Below are 20,040 nucleotides of genomic sequence, written 5' to 3' on the forward strand. Positions count from 1 at the left end.
ACTCACAACCCTTACCAGCCTAGACATTAAAAATAATCAACATGAAGTCTTCATTCTGTAAAATGCAGTTGCATTACCTTTAAAACACATGCCTCTGGAAATGAATCTTGAAATAGTAGTCATATAAACAAACCTGAGGAGTTTCACTTCTTTTAAGCACAATTTTATACAACTGTATATTAACTTCTGTTTCACTAGATCATCACGACTCTTAAATTTTTTTACCATTTCAAAGAGTTTGGGATTAATTTAGTTACAACACTAGTATAAAAAAAACCTTTCATAATGTCATTGAAACTATACTCATACCTTTTATGGCAGAAGACACATGTTCTTAAAGACTGCTTACAGCAAAGTTGTTGGAAAATTACTTAACGTCATGATATGGTAGCCTTTCTCATCACTTTATCTTTTTTTCTGATATCCTTTGTAATCAGAAACTGCATAAGTGCAGGTGCTTGTGTGATGAATTTTAATCTAACTTTATAAGGTAGAGCCCTTCAGAATATATATATACGTATATATATTTTTTCTCTCTATTTGTACTGTGCTAATGACTTTGGAATTTAAAGGTCACTGTAAAGCACAGTATGTTGGCTGAAGGAGCCCCATGCAATTTTAATAGTGCTTAGCAGGCTGGTGAAAGGAGCAGTCTTTAATAGTATGCATGTTCTGTGGGAGTTACTGCTTTATGATGTGCAGACATTGAAGGAAGAATGCCAGTGGACTGGAAAGTTGTTACAGCTTAATGATATCCTGCAGTTCAATAAATGCCAAGGCAAACCAACCGTGCTCATTTTCAACCTAGGATAAATTGATTTTGTGATAATTTCTTACATGATTAAATAATGTCTTATGTCAATATGCTTATTTTCTCCTGCTATTCATGTAACAGCTTGTCCTTGGAAACTTTTCCTTTTCAGTGCACTTTTCTTTTGCCCTGAGAAGTTTATGCACCGTGAGCAGGTATATAGCAATGAAATGTAATTAAAAATTTGTTGTCTGTGTGGGTGGGTTTTTGTTTTTATCTTCCCCCTCCTTGCCTCTGTGCCATCAATTAAATCCAGCATTAACCAGACTCAAAATAAGATATTTAAGGGAGTGAGTTGTTTGGGTTTTTAGGAGATATTCTCAGGATATCTAGGGGTCAGCATTCTGCTACTGGTGGTGGGTATGAGCTTAAGCCTAAAGCACTGCATTAAGATTTGTTAAGGTATTTCAGGAAAGAATACACATTGCAAATGTCAACATATTGTAATGCAGAAGTAAAATTAAAATTGCCTAGAGAATGTCAATTGCTTAGAAGTTCTGGCACATGGAAAATAAGCTTAGAAATTATTACTTTCTTCTTTTAATAATTTAATGTTAACCATAAAACTACCCAAACCAATATAGTTTTATCTCCCCTCTAACTTCATTGCGTCTTTTTTCATTCTTTTTCTTGGAGAATAATAGAATATATGGTTTGATATGGACTATGAAGGTTCAGTCTGTCTTCCAGCTTTTAATGAAGTATCTTTGCAGGGAAGAGAGATAACGTAAAAGAAATTAAATCCTCCATTTTGTGAGGTGACATGCTTTGAAGTGTTTTTTTTGATGTGTATGTATGATCTTCCCAACAAGCTGGATTTGACCTAATTAAACTTAATTTGTCAACTTAGAGGTTTAGAGCACTCCTGCCCACCCTGATTAAAACAAGTACAGCGTTGTCTGTTTAACCGCAAGCTCCCTGTGAGTGTTGCCTTTTGAAAATACCTGGTTTGTTTTGTTGAAGTTGCTACTTAGATTGTAATGTTTCACATAAACTGAAATTGTGTTGGTAGTGCTTTGGGTGTGTTAAGTAGAAATTCAGTTGAAGTAACCAGCACTGACAGGTTAAGCAGTGGCAAACAGTAACTGATCGATGTCTTTAATGGTGTATGGAAGGTTTCCTCTTAGATTAGTCATCCAGCACTGTGCTACAGTGGGCAGAAGCACTTTGCTTTGCTCTCTCTAGGTTTTTTTGTTTACTTTTTCATGCTGACATGTTGAATAGTGTTTTGTTGTTGGAAGGAGATGATGAAAACTGGTCATAGAATCATAAATGATTTGGGTTGGAAAGTACCTTAATTTAGTACCAACCCCAGTGGCAGGAACACTTTCCACTAGACCAGGCTGGGGCTCAGTGCCCCATCCAACCTGGCTTGAACCAGCCCATAGCATGGATAAGTCACTGTGTACCAGCTCTTCTCCTGTGGTACTGTGTACTGAAAAAATCAAATCATTATGTGCTTCAAAATGCAAATGCAGTAAGAGCATAACATGTCTCCAAGTCCATTGAGGAAACAATTAAATTGATCTGATCTCTTAAATTCTGTTTTGTTCTTCCCACTTCCTTTTTTTTTTTTTTTTTTTTTTTTGAGAAAGTTCTCATTTTGTATTTTCCATAGTGCTGGAATTAAGCAAAGAGTAGGTTTCACTGAATTATGCCTGTCATTTTCTCCCTTCTAGGGGTATTTTTTCTTTCTTTCTGTTTTCCATATGTCTTTTTCCGACCTCTATGTGTCATTTGACTCATTTAAATAAATACACAGGAAAAAAATACAATTCAGTGGAAATCCACTGTGAACTTAAGAATTTAATATAGTGGAATTGTAGTGAATCTTGTAATCCAAAAGAAAGAAGACATTAGAGTAACAGATCTACAGGTAGTTTATGTGGATTCAATTTACTTGCTTCCTATTATTTCCTGTGGTTACTGATTTTGAGATATAACCAGGAATTAAGTGTAATACCTTGGTATACTGTAAATGAACATGGTTTATAACTGGATAGAGCTGGTAGTCTTGGGCAGTCTGAAATAGTGCTGTATCAGAACACAAGTTCCATCTTCCTTCCTTTGTTAAGTAAATTGTGTGTATAACTGTAATGTCTTACAAGATCTGTCAGGGAATGGGAGAATTTTGTATTTACAAACCCAAGCTGGCTGAAACTGCCATCCTCTTGGGAGCAAATAGTGAATGGTTTTACAAACACCTACTGTGGGAAGAGAAAAATATGTGAGAATTCTTGTGCTTTATTTTGGAATTTGAATGCCCAGACTTGTCTTCCTCTGAAATAAATAATTTAACTTTATGAACATCAACAAAGGGAACTTAATGCCTTCAGCAGATTCTAGTACTAAAATAACAATTCTTCAGCAAAAGACTTTTTTTTATATAAGCAGCATTATTTCAACCAGTAACTTTCATGAACTTGAGATTGCCATGCCGATTTCCATTAGTGCACCATGTATGCATTAAATATACCAAAACAAGTGGAGTGTGCCTATTCCAGGTGTGATGGCACTGCCTAGAGTAACAGTATTGACATTAATATTTTTACTTAGATCACAGTGTGTAAAGGGCAACTGGTCTGGTTTTCCAGAAAATTCTAACACTCCACTTAAAAATCAGTTTTAGTTTTGTGCTCAGTTGGTATTTGCACCTCAGACATAAGTTGTAATAGCCTTGTGTCTGAATTGTCTGCTGTGTTTGAAAAAATTCTGCGTATTTTGAGCAACATTTCTTCTTCTTTCTCGTTTCCTTTTGCAAAGTAATACTGATTTTAATCAGAAACTGTACTTAACTGATTGTGTCAGAACTTTGTGCGGATTTAAATTATTCAGTCTGTAGTAAAACTTGCCTGAGTTATTTTCAGGTAAATATCTGATTAATTCTAAATTCCCTGTAGATTTCTGTAGCCCAGAGTCCCATCTGTTTTAAAATAAATAATACATTTAAGAAAAAATTCTATGCTTCAATGGATTTTTCAGACAAGGACTGAAGCAAGTCCTTATAAATAGCAGAGTTCATAAACCGCGGGTAAGAGTCTCTGTGCATTAAGGTATAAATTTGAAGCTGTGCATCATCAAAGGTGTGTTGTGAGGGTTCCAGCATATTTCGGTTAATAACTTCTCTTACTCTGGAGTCCAGACTGACCTGCGTATTAAAATAGAAAGTCATGTAAATAATAGTGGTGAATAGTACAGGTGGGGTCTTAGTTTTGTTTTATTGGTTGAAAAAGCCATCTTTTTGAAGCATTTCAGCTGATGTCCTCCAAGACTGTAAAAATTGCTAAATATACTTAGGCAAAAAATGATTCTGTTAAAATTTGAATGGAGTAATATCTTGAGCATGGGTAGAGAAATGTCCTCACTGAGGTACCTTATTTGAACAAAGCTGTCTGCAATCCCATTATTACTGAGACCGATGGGTTATTTCCAGACCAACTTTCTGCTCTGTAGTAGAGAGGATTTATAATTTTTTGTGACAGTTCATTTCCTGGAGAGTTAGTGCTGTTGTAAGAGACTGTATTTGGAGTAAGAGTATGACGCAGGCAGACAATGTAACCTGGGAAGCTGTTGCTTAATCAAATTTCTGTTAAAAAGCAGAGTGAATTGATGTGAACTGCATATATAATGATTCCATACAACATACAGTAATACCTTTTTTTTTTTTTTTTTTTTCCTGCAGGTCTCTAGTGTCTGTAGAGAAATATTAGTATTGCAGGAACAGACCAGGTAGATTTAAACAGCATTTTCATAAGTACAGCTGGCACAAAAAAAATAATTAAATTGCAATTTTGCAAGGATGTTGGAAGGGTTAAAATTCCAGCCAGCTTGGCAGCATTACATTCAAACTGTACTGAGGTGTCGTTGAAACTTGACATATTTGCTAACAGCAAAGTGACAAGTGGTTTTGAAAATTTTGGGGAAGTCATTGTGCTTGTTCTATGTCTTATTTTGTCATCTGCTCTTTGAGAAATTTGTGCTTTGAAAATAACACTTTATTGCTGGTTACTGTGCTTTTGGAGAGATGCGTACACCCCCTTCCGAATGTAACGAGAAAAGGAACTGATTTGTCCAACAAATAAAATTTGAGTTGAGCAAGGATAACATGATCAGCCATATATTTGTGTCTCAAACTAAAAATTCCACATCAGCATGCCAGGCTAGCACAGGAAGAGCTTCCTTACAACCAGTGAAAGTAGTTTTGACCATCTCAAAACTACCTCAACGATGGGTGCCTTCTTCCCCTAAATATCTACTTGATGGCTGTGGACTGGGGTGGGGGGAAAGTTCTCCCTGAGTATTGCTGTAGCTTTAAACACATGTTGGGTCTAACTGTGCAAAGAAACATCACAGAATATTAGGGAAAGCAATATACCTCTTTTGGAGAAAGGATAGAAATATAATCTTCGTAAATTAGTCTTGCTTTTTCTTCAATGACACTTTTGTTGGATTCTTGTTTTAGTTCCTCACAGGCCATCCAGAAAAGCATGTTTTCCTCGCTGAATTCTGTTCGTAGAAATTCACGAAAAGCATTTCTGCCAGCTGGAGTAAGCATCAACTTGTCAAATGATTGAGCCCAGGCATTTACTTCTTCGAGAGTGGGAGCAGGGCTTAAGGAGGAAGAAGAGCAAAAGAAGAGAGAAATGAATGATTGTTACTCAAGATGTTTGCAGCTGGCAGGAGGCATCTGCCGTCACCATGGAACAAAATTGTAAGGTTCATGGGTTTCTGATTCCTCACTGGAACTACCCAAGTGCAAACTCTTGTAAACACATTTACAAGATGTTTTTTGAAAGTGTGCTTATCAAAAGCTCTGATGCAGGTGATTGCTTTGATGCAGAAATTGCAGTTTACTGCTCAGAGTAATTGCAACAAAGAAGTACCTGTCCCGCAGCTAGACATTTATTCTATTCCTAATATTCATTTTTAAATTATGGTTAAAAATTGAATGAAAATATGTATTAAGAAGCAATTATTCAAAACACTCTGAAAGGTACCCACCAGTATGTTACCATTTTGCAGCTACCTTTACCTGTTTGAGCATTTCTGAAGAAACTGTTGCCTGACTTTGGGGAGGATGTAAGCTCCACTTAATTATTTTTGTAAGGCTGAGCGCTGCTGGTTAAGATCATTGTGTACTTGCTGGGTGGGAACAGGATGTATTTTTAAATTATTTCAGGAAAAAGGGAGACTGGTTTACGATGCTGGTTTTAATTTGTTGTGAGAGTGGAGATGTGCTTACATGCTGTATATAAATAAAGTAAAATATAGATCAGACATGTGGTTCATTAGAAGGTAAAAAAAAGGTGACTTGCAAATTGAGTGTAAATGACAAGAAGATAGTAGTTATTTTCATATTTCAGGTAAATAATTTCAATTACTTAATACGGTTTGTTGGGTTTGTTTCATTTTAGCTTGGCAGAACACTTAATAAAGACCATACCTTTCCTCACAGTTTGGAATACCCTCTGCTTGGAGTTCATGAGATGTTCTCCTTGCTCTCTCTTCTTCTTGATTTCTAACAGTAAGACTGCAAAGTAGCAAACAAAGTTTTAGTCAACTTTATAGAGTTGAACATAAAGCAGATACTTCTCCTTCTGTACTTAATTTTTAAAAGGACAGACGCTAATGATAGGCACATTACCCACAGTTACATTCTGACCTTAATTTTGCAATTGTATAAACCTTGAGTGTAGTTGAATGCTGTTTAATATTCTGTAACAAAGATTTTCTGCAGAAGGAGCATAGTTCCATAAAATATCTCAAGTTAAAGGGACCCATTAGGATGGTCAAGACCAATTTTATATATATAAATATATATATACACACACACACACAAGTGCATGTATATGTATGTATATGGGATATATATGTATACATGCATACCCTTTGTCACATACCAAATCTGTTCTATATTGATTTTTTTACTGTGTATGGTCAGTGCAGTGCTTTTAATTAAGCTGGACCTGATGCGCTGGTTTTATGTGAGTTAGATCTCAAGGTAGGTGGGTTTGGAGTTGTTTGTTTGCACTCTGGTTTGGAGTAATGATGCCATGTTACAGGAAAGTCAGCGTTCAGAAGCAGAACACAAGATTTAAGTGAGCTGGAGACTTCTGTATGTGATATTGGAAGGGTAAGCATCTTTCAGAGTTCAGATGTAGATATAGCCAGATTGCGTGGTGATTGATTGCATCTTGCAAAATTGCTAATACACGTGTCAAAATGTAAGATCTGGAGCACAAAGAGCAGATCTATCATTGCTGAATATCATTTTGAGTATGTCTGAATGGAAACACTTGTTTGTAGCATTACTTTGTTTTTGTAATGCTTCTGCTTCTTTGTAATGTTCCTGCTTCTTTCATCAAATGTTAGTTAAGATAGCTCTAGTTTTTAAAAATCTCTTTTGTAGTTGTAGATGATTCATTTTCATTTGAAACTGGGTTTGAAATGATAAATATTTCTTTAGGTAGGGGGGACTACATTCCAGTTCATCCAGGCTATGGTAGCTTAGTGAGAAATGCATACACACATGCAGTCATATAATCTGTAGAGCTGCTTAAAAAATGTCAAGAAGAGAAGGTCCCAGTGAATAACCTGTTATTTATATGAAACAGGTCCTCCAGCTGAAACAAGGCAACACAGTCGCTCTAACTTCTAGGGAAATATCAAACTTAATTTCTTCATTTGTATCTTACCTTTCTCTCATGCTAGTGTTCTAAGTTTTGCTGCCATAATCCCTAAGAATCTCATTTATCTCTAGGAAGTTTTTAGGTGGTTTTTGTTTATTTGTTTGTGGGGTTTTTTGTTTGTTTGTTTTGTTGGTGTTTTGTTGTTGTTGTTGTTGTTAGACCAGTGGATTTTTCTGCCTGTTTTGCATTCTAAATTCTTGGCCAAGTCTTATTTGCAGCCTCATTGTTTACTTGGTATCTCCTCTGTCTTTGTCTACTGTTAGTCCATAACCTGCTTTTCTCTTTGCCACGGCAGTCCATGTGTTGAAGACATAGGAAAGCTTTTGTATTGCTAAGATAGAGAGCAGATACTGCAAACACGTTTTTTTTAGCAACATCTGAACCAAATGTTCAAACCAATGAACTATCTCAACTTTCCTTTTCAGGGAAAAAAAAAAAAAGAAAAAAAAGGGAAAAAAAGAGAAAAATTAAGTACTGGTGCTAGTTCTTTATTCTGGTAGGTTATATGGGCCCCAAGCCTTTACTACCCTTTTTACTAGTGGTTCTGACCCTTTTTTTGAATATGTAAAGTGATATGTATTCCTCACACACAGACAGGAAGTGATACTCTTGTTAGAACTATTTTTGAATCGAGGGGAACCAACAGATCCAAGAGAAAGGAATACTATTTTAATAGGATAATGCACAGAAAAGGAAAAAGACCAAAGAAATAACAAAAGTCTCCCTAAGAGAACATGCCATACTTTGGAAAATTACTTACAGGCAGGCTCTTTCCCTAGAAATGTACAAGTAAATAATAAAGAGACTAGTGCAATACTGGAAGAGTAACAGGCTGGTGGCTTGGGTTTGACTGAACACAGGAATGAACACAGGCTCTGAGCATCCAGCTGAGAGACTCATTTCAGTTCACTTGAAATCTACTATTAAGAATATGCTGAATATTGGATGTTCAGCAGCTCAGCTGTATGACTCATGGAGACTGTTATTTTTATTCCTATTCATAATTTTTCTGTTCCAAGAGCTTAGGCTATTTTGAGGAAATGGTCTATGAATGGGGAATATAAATAGCTTAATTATGGTTTATTTTGCATTTCTTGCTACTAGAAAACAATTGTTTAAAAAAAAAACAGACATTATTTTAAAGCTGAAACAAGCTGCTCTGTTTCTGAGCCTGTATTGGTTTCCCAGTTGATTCGGAAATGCAAATAGGAATTTTAAGCATCATGAAATGTGGGTAGTTTCACAAACCCATGTTGAGTAAATAGCTTTCTTTGAATTGTTTGAATAGTGAGATGCACAGAAAATGAGCATCCTGGAAAATATCAGGTAAAATTGAAGAAAAAAAAAGCACTTTATCAGCAATTTAAAAGGTAAAATGCAAATTTTATAGACCATGACTTAGATAATGATAGATAGTAGATAAATGTGTCTTATTTTTTCCTTGAATGGAAAACCATTCTTGTGTAATGTAGCTCTGGACTGAGCCACTTGCAATTGCAGTGGACAGCTGTTGAAATGGTATTGGAATTTGTATGGGATGCTTTAACATAGGTGCAATAGGTAGCAAACTGATCCTGTCCATCAATCATCAATATACAGTCAGTGTTAATGTCTCTCTAAATTCTACTTTAGTTTACCTCTAAGCACCTGCTGAAAAGCTTGGTAGGATCAGAGTTCTTGGCATCTCACAAAAAATCCCAAACCTCCAAGCAGCATTTTGCCATTACAAAATATTCACTGTTTGCATTAGGGAAGGCAGAATTTTGTGTGACTTGTACCAACAGCAAGGAAATGATCAGTCTGCTCTTCCCTTGCCTTCTAATGGCATTCTCCAAAACATTTGCTACAAGGTGCTATTGGAAAATAACATTAGTGGGACAGATTCCTAGCCCAGGCTGTAAGGTTATTTGTGACCGCTTCTGTTAGCTCAGTGCCAGGTTTGCTTGCTCTGAAGTGTTTTATGTGATGGATAGTGAATTTCTAAGAAGCATTCCACTTGCTCTCAGTGTTTTGGCTGAACTCTATATGGCTGTTTAAGACTTTTTGTTTATTTGAATGCGAGTTCTACTCTCACCCGTTAACATTTGGCCCTGAACAGATACAGGGCATTTGAGTATGGGAAGATTTTCTTCCCATAAAGTTTAGAATGAAATCTCTTGGATCTGGAGGAGCTGGTTAAGAAAGTGAAGGTTAACACATTGTTAATTTAAGGAATCAAGTGATTCCTTCTCTTTTGCTTTGATTGATAAATTTTCTTCCTTAACAGGAATGGAACTTTTGTAATGGGAGTTTTTCTGTGTTTTTGTTTGTTTGTTTGTTTGTTTTTGTTTTTGTTTTTTTTTGCCTCGCTCCTCATCTTCAGCAAATACAATGTTTAAAGTTTCTGGTCCTAATTATCTTCATACAAGTTGCAGGTGCCATGAGTTGGCAGTACTAATTAATCACAACAGATGCAGTTACCTTCAGAGGAAGAGTGCTGGGCACCTGGTTATTCATTTTCTGACCTACAAATCCTTCCACTTTTTCTTAACTTCTTTGGTACTGCTTGTCAAGGCTAAATCTAAAGCTGTGACATACTCTGGTATTGCTTTCAGTTTTTAGTAGGAGCCTTGCTGAAGCTTAGTGCTGAGGAGACCCTGTCCACTACAACAGAATTAGCAAAAAAAGAGCAATAGAGATACTGTACAGACTTTTCTTTTAAAATCTGTTATCTTAATGGCAGGGGAAACAAAGAGGGCACTGGAGTAGAGAGTTGTGTCTAGTAGTAGAGCACAGCTATCTCTTTGTGCCCCAGATCTGCAGAATTATGCAATTGTTTTCTTTGGCTTATGTTGTCCTATGCAGGAGCTATGTGTTCTTTCCCTGCTATTCTGTTCCCTAGAGGCTTGAATGAGGGGTTACCATGAGCAGCTGCAGCAACAGCACCAACAAAAGCAGCAGGCATTGGACCCTCGATTTCCTGTGCTGAGCTGAGCCTGTGCAGCACCTGGGGTTTCCGGGGTTGTAGCCATCTGCCGTTTGCGTATCTCCGTCCTCTCTGATCCCATGGGCTGCAAGCAACAAAGGAATGGGGAAGTAAGAAACATCTCTCTCTTTTTTCCCTTTTTTTGTTTTCCTTAAAAATCTTACCCAGAAGGCCACAGCCTCAAAGGAACTGAAAAGCTAAATCACTGATTTTCCCACATGGAATTTCTTAGGTGTTGAATCCTTTGGAAGATTCACTCATTTAAGTGCTGTGATGGAAGGCAAAGACTAATGAATTCTTCACATACATGGTGGTGATGCAGAGAAAAAAAGGTACTGTAGGAGAAGGGAATACAGGTGACCCCATCCCTGACAAGTAACAGCTGTGTTAATTACACTATACAGCCTTGTCGCTGATGAGTCACAGCTGTATCCAGTAAAGATAAGTGTTATAAAAGGGGGTTGGTTTAGCTGTTGAGGAGGGAAGCATGAAGCAGAAGGATCCTGGGGAGAGAGAATTGTTGCTGTAAGGGCAGCCTGGAGCTTGTTGCAACCTGCAGTCATAGTCTAGCTAGGTAAAAGCCTGCAGTCAGAGTCTGCAAACTAATACCTGCAGTCACAGTTTAGCAGGAAATAACCAGCAGTCAGAGGCTGCAAGGGAAACCTACAGTAGGAGCTTGCTGCAGCCAGAGTCAGTGAATAGTTGGAGTGAGCATGGCTAATAAACCAAGAGCCTTTTCATGCTGCGATGAAAAAGAACTCTGTGCTTGCCTTGGCTCATTTCTACCCTCTCTAACAAGAGGGCTGCTGCAACAGGTACAAGTGAGGTGTTATGGTTTTCATTGAGCACAACTGAAGACAGTATGAAACAATATTTGGTGGATGCACTAGTTGTTTTTTTGGGTTTTCTTTTTTTTTTTTTTTGTTTTGTGTGTGTGTGGGTTTTGTTTTTTTTTTTGGGTTTTTTTGTTTTTTTTTTTTTGTTTTTTGGTTTTTTTTTTGTGGTGTTTTTTGTTTGCTTGTTTTTTATTGTTTTGGTTTTTTTTCACAGTTGTAGGAAGCCTTTTTGGAGACTGCATTTTGCAGATTGTGCAGACAAGTGGTGTTGATGAAATGATAAGGCCCCTTGAAGTCCCTTTTAATTTCTAACCTATTTCTGAGCTTCATATTTGCTCTACAGCACTTAATAGTGCTCTCCCTGTTATGCTGAAAGTTGTGCCGTATGTAAGTGACAGATGCCTTTGAGAGATGAAATGCTAGCTTGTACAAAGATGAGTATGGCTTTCTTAATTTTATTTGTTTTTGATTTTTTGGATATATAGCTAGTCATCTTCCTGTGTCACGAGATCCCTTTGTGTGTAGGTTTGTTTCAGGTTGCTAAACCTTTTGAGGCCATGACAACTGGGAACTAAAATTAGCTGCTACCAATTTTGAGTCCTTTTTTAAAATCTGTAGTATCAGACTTGTATCTAATGAGATAAATACTTGGGAGTTAAAAGTTACTTTCCTTTCTATCATGTTCATTCATGATTAGGAAATGCTGTTGTTTTAACTTGAGGGGAAATGTACAGATGGCATCATGGACTTGACAAAAGTGTCAGGAAAAGAAAGAATGTTATTTTAGCGAGTGCAGAATTACATTTTGCTGCACTTTGGCTATTGTGATTTTTTTTTTTTTTTTTTTTTTTTTTTTAATGTTGAGTTTATTTCTGTCTTGTAGAGCTTAGTAGTTTTCGTATTTGTGAGAACCACCCACTCTCCCAAGAGACAAATGCATGACACGGTAGCAGAAGATGCACCTGTGTAGCAGAAGGAATAAAATACAAGAATAACAATACAGATAGAAACTATAACCCGTTTTGAAACTCTGAAAGCCCAGTCTGACAAGCAATGCCTAAATGGCCAGAAATAGAAAATCAGAAAAAGAATGTAGCTTCCAACTGCCCCTCCCCATCCTTTCTTGTTTCAAAAAGTGGAAGGATAACTGAAATGTAGAATGCATTTGTAGGTTCAGGTTTCTTTGACAGCTTTGGATTCACATTATTGGAATGAATAAGTATTAATTTATTTCCAGATAACTATACTGCTTTAAATGGAACATTTTCAGATTTCAATTAGAGAATGATAGCATATAAAACATTTTTGGAAGGATCATGTATCTAACAATATTTCAGGCTGCTTTGGACAGTAAGCAATTATTATTGATTAGAAAAATGTAACCTGGATTCAGACATGTGCTGTTTCTATAGCCTAATACATCCACTCTTACTTCTGAGATATTCTATGTTCACACATTCATATCTCTAACTCATATTAATAATGAGTTAGCCTGGGCTAAATACAATCCAGGATCCATGTTGTAGGATGGCAAGGCAGAGTGCTGAGCAGTGGTGCAGGTTACTACGGAGTTGTAGAAACTCCTTTGGTGCACATAGTATTGAGTCCCATAGGACAAAACCATGTCAGGCTGGTGAGGTTCACAGAACAAGCAATAAGTGATCTATCTCAACACTGTTTACCTAACTTCAGAAAAGCCTTATTTTATGTGTGTAGGTATCTTTCTGCTTTGCTGCTTCTAATATATCCAGAATTTCATGTAGACATGGAAGATTTCCATCACACTTTGTCACTTCTTGCTGCAACCACCAGAGCTGTGTGATGAACCTTGCCAGGCAGTTGCTGGTTTGAGTTGTGCAGGAATGGGTAGTAGATTTATCAATTACTCCAATGAATATTATTTGCAGGAATTAACAAAAGTCCTTACTCCTTTATAGTACAGCCCACATTAGCAACAATTTAAGCAGTTGCTTGATTGATTTGTGGATCTGTGGGAATTGAGGTGGTTATTATTTTGCCTTCAGTAGACTTCAGGCTCCTTCAGGGCAAAAAGGAGAGGGTGTTCTTAGACCTTGTAATGAAAAGGTCTTCTATTCATGTAGCTTTATAGTTGGTAATTTGGGACATCTGATTTCCAGACCTCTCTGAAGGTGCTATGGGAATGAAAAAATTATATGAGAACCCTCTGTACTGGATGTTCTCTGCACTTTGAGAAATAGAGTCTGCCTTCTCTGTCCCCACCATCTGGAACAGCAATGTGCCTCGTTTGAAAATGGGTTAGAGAAGAAAGCACAGAGGATTTGAAAACTGGAGATGGACTGCTGTCCTGTACATGTTTTCTGAGGAGTCCAGAAACACCATGAGGGTACTGACAGGACGATGTAAGATACCTTTAACCAAAGGACTTCAACCCCTACCATATCATGCTCTCTTCATACTCAGACTGGGTACAGTTTTAGCCTGTTGCTGGGTATAACAAGGATAGTCAGTAGGGTCTAATTTCGCTAATATGGGTCACTATGAGGAATCAAATCCTTGAGTGGGACAGTCAGTGTCTAGATGGCGAGAAGAGCTTCTGCTGCACAAGTCCTCATGGTGGTGTTGGCTAGACCACATGAGGCCCTGGGACCTGCATTATTGCTCAGATCCTACACACAGCTGTCTCATGTGCCTTGGGACTGTTCCGGTGCATGCATGATCTATCCCTGGTGATTGTCTGGAGCTACAAAACATCTTCTGCCTCCCTGAATTGTGTACGTGAGTCTATTCTGCATGATCGTTTTTGCATCTGCAGGAAGTTTCTTCTGACTATGGACAAGTGGCTGGCCACTTACAAGTTATTCGTCAGCATACTGAAACATAAACTTGTCTAGGCACAGTGTGTCCTGCCTGGAGGAATCCACAGAACCATCCAAATTCTACACGGAGAGTGCTGTTTAGTCAAATACTTAAGTGAGAATGAGAAGTAGAAGTTGAGGTGATCAGCTTGTCTCCAGTTGGTTGATGGTTTCAAGTCAATCTAATGTAGCATCTCTGCAGATGCCTACGTGCAGAGTTTCTGGATCTCCCAAGGAAAGAGATGTCCTTCTCTATGTTATGATAACAACAAATTTAGTCCATTATAAAATTGTCCCTAAAGAGCAATGAAATGTCCCTAATGAATCAAAAACAGAGGGAAACTAATGGCACATGTTCTCACTTCTTACCCTGCTAGAGAGCATCTGTGAATCATATTAAAAAGTATGTGCTCCTATCATCAAATGCTAATAAGTAATTTTAAAAATGTCCAAGGACTAAAGCAAGCATCTGAGATGCCACTTTGGACAATAGTGGCAAAACCAGTGTATGCCTTAAGAGTAATGTTGAGGTGGTGAAATAAGAATGTCTGTCATACTTTTTCCACTCCAAAGCACACCTATCTGACATTCAGATTATGAAGCATTTCTCCATATAACCTTATAAACACGAAGGAGTGTAAAAGGTCAGGAGTGAAAATTATTTTCCTGGTTAAAAACACCTCAGGTGATATTTGGCTTAGATGTAACATTTATAATATTTGCTAATTTCTCAACAAAAAAGTGGGCTATCAAGAAAATAGCATTTCCAAAGGAGCAGTGTTTAAAATCTAACCCACAAATGTAAATTTAAAAAAAAAACAAACCAAAGCCCCAAGCCCAGGAATATGCAGAAGATTGTAGACAAAACTTTATAGTTTTATCCCCACATTATGCTAAAACACAATGACATTTTTTCAGCTCAGAGTGCAGAGATTCTATTACTTAAACTTAACTACTGAGATGTAATGTTTCCTCCTTGTATGCATTGCAATCAGGCAGGTGTGCAAGCTTTAGCTTGTCCTTGAGGGTGATTTGCATGGCCACAGCATGGAGCTTTCCCAGTAACTCTGCAGCCTGGGAAGCCCTGTGCTGGAACTCTAGCTAACAGCCACTTGGAGTGAGGGCACAGATGTGGATCTGTTACTTTTCAGTAAATACTTCAGGCCTGATCCAAACTCCACTAAAGCAATGAAAGCCACCTCTTGGTGTCAGCAAGCTTTAGGTGAGGTTATATAACTCTCACAGTTGCTGCTTTGACTTTGGATCCTCCCAGTAATGGTAACCAGTGAGTTGGAAGAGATTCTGTTCTTATCTACTAATGTCATAAGAGGCTTGTAACTGGGGTCAAGCTCCAAATAAATCTCTAAATCTATTTTTTAACAATTCAGATATATTTGGGGCTGCAACAAACTCCCACTGAAGCCTGTGGCAGTTCACTGTCAACTGAAATATGAACAGGAAACTTGATGCTCGTGCTTCTTCCTTTTCATTGACAAATGTGACAAGCAGGCTTTCTGCATCAAGCAGTGTGCTATTTTAGACAGAGAAGAATTCTAATATATGTTAATGAACTCGCCCACACATATGCACATGCTTAAGGCATAGTTGTCAGATTGCCCATTTACTAGGTTAAGAGCAAGAGCTCCTCGAAAGTTATTTTGTGTTATTGGAGATTTGGCATATTGTAGTGGGGTGGCAGAAATGGTTGAGAGTTTGTGGCTGCAAGACAAAGGTTAGCAGAAAGGACACTAACAGCACGTGGAACAAACCAGTTTTTTATGTCACTGCTGTGCCCGAGTCTGCTAAAGGCTTCAATGGATAAAGTTGCAAGTGAAAGTGTTACCCTGAAACGATCAGCTCTGGGACGCTTTCATGTCAAATGCCCGGAAACTGAGTACATTGGCTTGTTTTAGTTAATTTATTTTTCCAGGGAAGCAGCAGCTCAGAGGAGCCACGTTCATCTATCCAGCTTAAAGCATTGCTTTACATTTCAAAAGGAATGGCTGAAAGGGTATCACAATGTGCAGGTAACAGGTAATTGTGCCTTGATCATGTCACCTGTAACAGGTATTTTTCTACCAATGCCTTAGATGTCTTCTGCTCCTTTCTCTTTGGTATTCAGTTCTGCCCAGTTGGTCATCATATGAGACCACCCTCTGCAAAAACTTCCTGCACTAAAGTCTTTCCCTGAGTAAAATCTGACTTTCCTGTTAGAAACCTAGTTATTTGGGGCTTCAGTGGGATTTGTGTGGGTTTTGTTGTTGTGTTTGTTTGTTTTTTAGAGAGATACCCTATATCCTCTCTGGAAGAAAGAATTTCTTTAGTTTGGATTTTATCACAAGAGACTTCATTGAAAATGTCACTTTAACATGTAATTAGCAGGATCGCTGTCATTATTTCTCCTGTAATAAGGGAAAGATGTGAAAGAATTCTTTACCAGTTGCATAGGAAAAGCAACAAAAGCAACCTGTGGTTTCTGTCCAACTGATTATGTGGATGCTATGACAGTGGAGCAGTATGAATGTAAGTATGGATAAAATTTCATCCCATGTTGAGTCCTTCACAAACTAGGTCACTGCAAGCTGCAATTAAGTTAAATCAGTGTCAGGATCTTCTCCTTTGCACAGCACAAGCTGTCAGCATCCCTTGTATTGTCTTCTGTGGCAGCTGGGGAGGGCCTCAGTGGATGTATGTCAGTCACATTGACTGATCGGTTCTCTTGGAAGAAAAACCAACATAAAACCCCACAGGCTTCTCTAGTGCTGGGATTTTTACTGCCACCTCAACCCTGGTTTTGCTGGCTCTGATGTCAAAGTACCTGCTTCTAGTTATTTTTATGCTGCTTGTTTATTTTAAAACAATGACATTTTAAAAAAATATCATTCATCCTAATGTTTTACAAACCTCTCTACTATGCAGTGAAACTGGTGCCTGTAAGCAGTTTACTCTGCTCACTCCCATTATCTCCTCCCGAGCACTTGGTTGTATTGTGCTTAATTATGAATGGCCTCCAAGAAGCCCGTTTTACTGTACTATGAAGTGACTCATATCACACAGAAGCTCCGACAACTCGCACTGGGTACTGGAGGCACATGGTGCTGTATTAGCCAGTGACTCATTTCACATTGTACTCGGTGCTGAGATCTGACTCACACCGAGCTGTGTGAGAAGCTGACTGACATTGTACTGGTCTGAAAGCTGGTTTGAATCGGGATGACTCACCCTGGAGTTCATTAAGCGGTGATTCACACGCTGTTTCCTATTGATTCCGACTGTCGCGATTCACTTCGGATTGTACTACGCTGGCATCTGGCTGCTCTGCAGGGCAGGCGCTGTGATAGATAGCAACCCTCTGCCTGGTGAGCTCGGCTGTAGCGCCAGCAGGCAGTGTCAGCCAGCAGGAGTAGTACCAAAGTCAATTTAATGCTGAACGAAGGGCAGAGTATGGTTTAGTACACATTCACTTTGGCCATGACGCTTTCTGGGCTTCTTTGCTTCACCTGGCTTTGAAAACAGCAAGTGAGGAGTAACGAACCTCTAGCTAAGAATCCTCCTACTTCTGAATGCCAGATCTCCAGAGTATTTCTGAGACTTGCCGTCTCCTTTGTCACTTTTCTTAGTGAAAAAAAGATGGGATGAATTTCTGTGAGAGACTGAGTACTGATAGTTGCTGATATGCTTCAAGTTCATCAACATTTGACCTGAGCTCCAGGAGACACAGGCACCCTGCAGCCTGAAAACTCCTTCCTGGTACTTTAAACTCAGTCCTCAGACATCACTGCTCACTCTGAAATATGTTCACTGCACTAAGCAGGGGGTAGAGAGGCATGCAACAGCTTAGGTAATGCTTCTATGATTAAATATTTGGGACCTACAGTAAAGGTATCAAAGTAAGTATTGATGTGTGGAGGAGATAAAAAATTAAAGGCAAAATAAAGTAACTGTTCTCTCACCTTTGAGTGTTTTATAAAGCACAGTTTTACATTCAGTTGGCTCTGAGTTTAGAGAGATGCTCCTAATTTCAACATGACGTTCCTAATTTTAGGAACCACAACTAGGAATCTCCTAGCAGATTATGATGCCGGTGTTCCATTTAGTCGAACTGGTGTACCTCTTCTGGTCCTGTAATACAGCAGTGGTGTAGCTACCTCCACAGCCCATAGCTCTGCAGAGCACTGGATTCGATGCTGACATTCTGTTTGTGCAACAGAGGTACAAGGAGATCCCTTGCCATTACATCATAACGACCAGTGTCAGATGAAAAGTTATCGCTTTATGTTTTTCAACAGCAAAAATGAAATAATGGAACGGTTGCATCATGTAAATTACACTGCAATTAAATTACTGTAGGTTCTTACTGGTGTGTACAAGGATAATCTTATTTCACTTTCTGTATTTGTGTCCAATTTTCATTACCTGCTTTTTCTTACCCACTGACATTACCTAATGACAGAGCTCTCTTCTCTAAGGATGCTTAATGAGGCTGGCTGGTACTGGAAGACCCTCTACGAAGCACTCGCCTGTTGCTGCTTATCTCTCCAACTTGGCAGGGGAGCCCCGGGCTCCGAGAACAGACGCACCGCGGGACCCCCTTCCCGGTGGGGCGGGGGCAAGGCTGCTGTCCCATCTTCGGGACTAGTGAGACAGGCAGCAGGACGGAGGCCGAGCCGGGCTGTTAAATGCGCTGGGGCCGGGGAGGTGGCGCGGCCCGGGGTGCGATCCCGCCCCAGAGAGGGATCCTGACCCCGGTCCCGGAGACGAGGTCAGCCGAGTGCGACCCGGGCTCTGCGCTGGGAGCCCGTGGGGAGGGACGTGGAGGTGAGAGCCCGAGTGCCGGCTGCTCCCGACCCTCCGGGAGACGGGGGAAACGCCTTTTGCGTCGAGTCCCCGGCGTTCCTCCCGGGGAGAGCGGCCACAGCCGCGGTCCTGCCCCGGCCGCGGGGGGCAGCGCCGCCCGTCCCGTCCCGTCCCGTCGCACCGGGGGCGGCTCCAGCTGCGGCGCGGGGGTTGCGACGAGCCCGCGGCCGCCCGGAGCGCGGGATGCGGTGCCCGGCTGCGGCCGAGCGGGACCGAGCGCTACTTACGGTGTCGGCGGCGGGGCCCGGCCGGGAGTCCTCGCACGCTTCCCCTCCGGTCCCGGCGGGTTGGGCGACCGGGAACGGCGGCTCGCCAGCCCCACGCATGCGCCCGGCCCCCGCGGGCTCGTCTCACGGTGCGGCCGCGGGTGGGTTCGCTCGCCGTGGCTGGAGCCGGAGGGAGCGAGGCCGGCAGCCCGCGCTCCCCGCCCCGGCACGGCCCGACGGGGTGCGCTGGCGCCGCGTCGGCCCCGGCGAGGCGAACACCGGGGGCTGCTACGGCTCAGGGCCGGTTTGCAACGGGATTAAAGGCAGCAGCGCCCGCTCCGCGGCGGCGGACCGGGGAGGGCGCGGGGGGAGCCATGGGACAAGCGCCGCAGGGAGAAATGCCGGAGAGACCGGCGTGAGAGCGTGTGCGTGGAGAGTGTGTGTGCGCGTGTGTGTGTGTATGTGTGTGCGCTGATGGGAGGGAGTGGGAAGGGCTTGGAGAGGCGGCGGTGCCGCCGCGGGGCTCGGTGCTGGTGCTTCAGTGTTCACAGATGCTCTAGAGGAGAGCTGGGCTTGTCAACCCGGCCCTGGAACATGCTCGCATTTTAAGCAACTGCGTGTTAAGATACACGTCTTCCCTCCCCTAGCCGTCTCCTGCCTTCCAGCGGCGCAGGGCTCGCCGCCGCCGGGCTCTCCCGGGCTCGCTCTCCGCTTCAGCGGGGCAGGTGTGACACGGCTGCGGCTCCGCGCAGGGAGAGCACCGGGGGCCGCCGGGCTGGGCGCCCACCCCGCTCCTCAGAAGCGCCCTTAGGAACATAGCCACGTTTAGGGGATCCTCT

At 40.6% G+C, this 20,040-nt stretch overlaps 1 protein-coding gene and 1 long non-coding RNA gene across 5 annotated transcripts in view; one reads left to right on the forward strand and one right to left on the reverse strand.

Moving 5' to 3' along the window:
• Window positions 1–3,039: 3,039 nt before the first annotated feature.
• RGS20 (regulator of G protein signaling 20) overlaps window positions 3,040–20,040 on the reverse strand; it is a 35,397-nt gene continuing 18,396 nt past the window's right edge. For 2 of the 4 annotated variants that reach the window (XM_040076418.2, XM_040074862.2), the window contains 4 exons: window positions 10,402–10,550; window positions 6,255–6,341; window positions 5,187–5,421; window positions 3,040–3,959 (listed from right to left, as the gene is read on the reverse strand). In XM_040076418.2, the coding sequence (XP_039932352.1) occupies window positions 3,771–3,959; window positions 5,187–5,421; window positions 6,255–6,341; window positions 10,402–10,550 (660 nt within the window). In that variant the 3' untranslated portion in view covers window positions 3,040–3,770. Of the gene's footprint in view, window positions 3,960–5,186; window positions 5,422–6,254; window positions 6,342–10,401; window positions 10,551–10,629; window positions 10,751–19,222; window positions 19,322–20,040 lie in introns of those variants that run through there. The other 2 variants (XM_040074069.1, XM_040075632.2) reach the window with 2 other exon arrangements.
• Window positions 10,941–18,495, forward strand: LOC120758694 (uncharacterized). The gene is made up of 2 exons (XR_005703061.2): window positions 10,941–11,280; window positions 13,440–18,495. It is a non-coding gene; the product is annotated as an uncharacterized LOC120758694 (long non-coding RNA).

The sequence above is a fragment of the Hirundo rustica genome, chromosome 1, assembly GCF_015227805.2.
Source record: "Hirundo rustica isolate bHirRus1 chromosome 1, bHirRus1.pri.v3, whole genome shotgun sequence".
Taxonomy (NCBI): domain Eukaryota; kingdom Metazoa; phylum Chordata; class Aves; order Passeriformes; family Hirundinidae; genus Hirundo; species Hirundo rustica.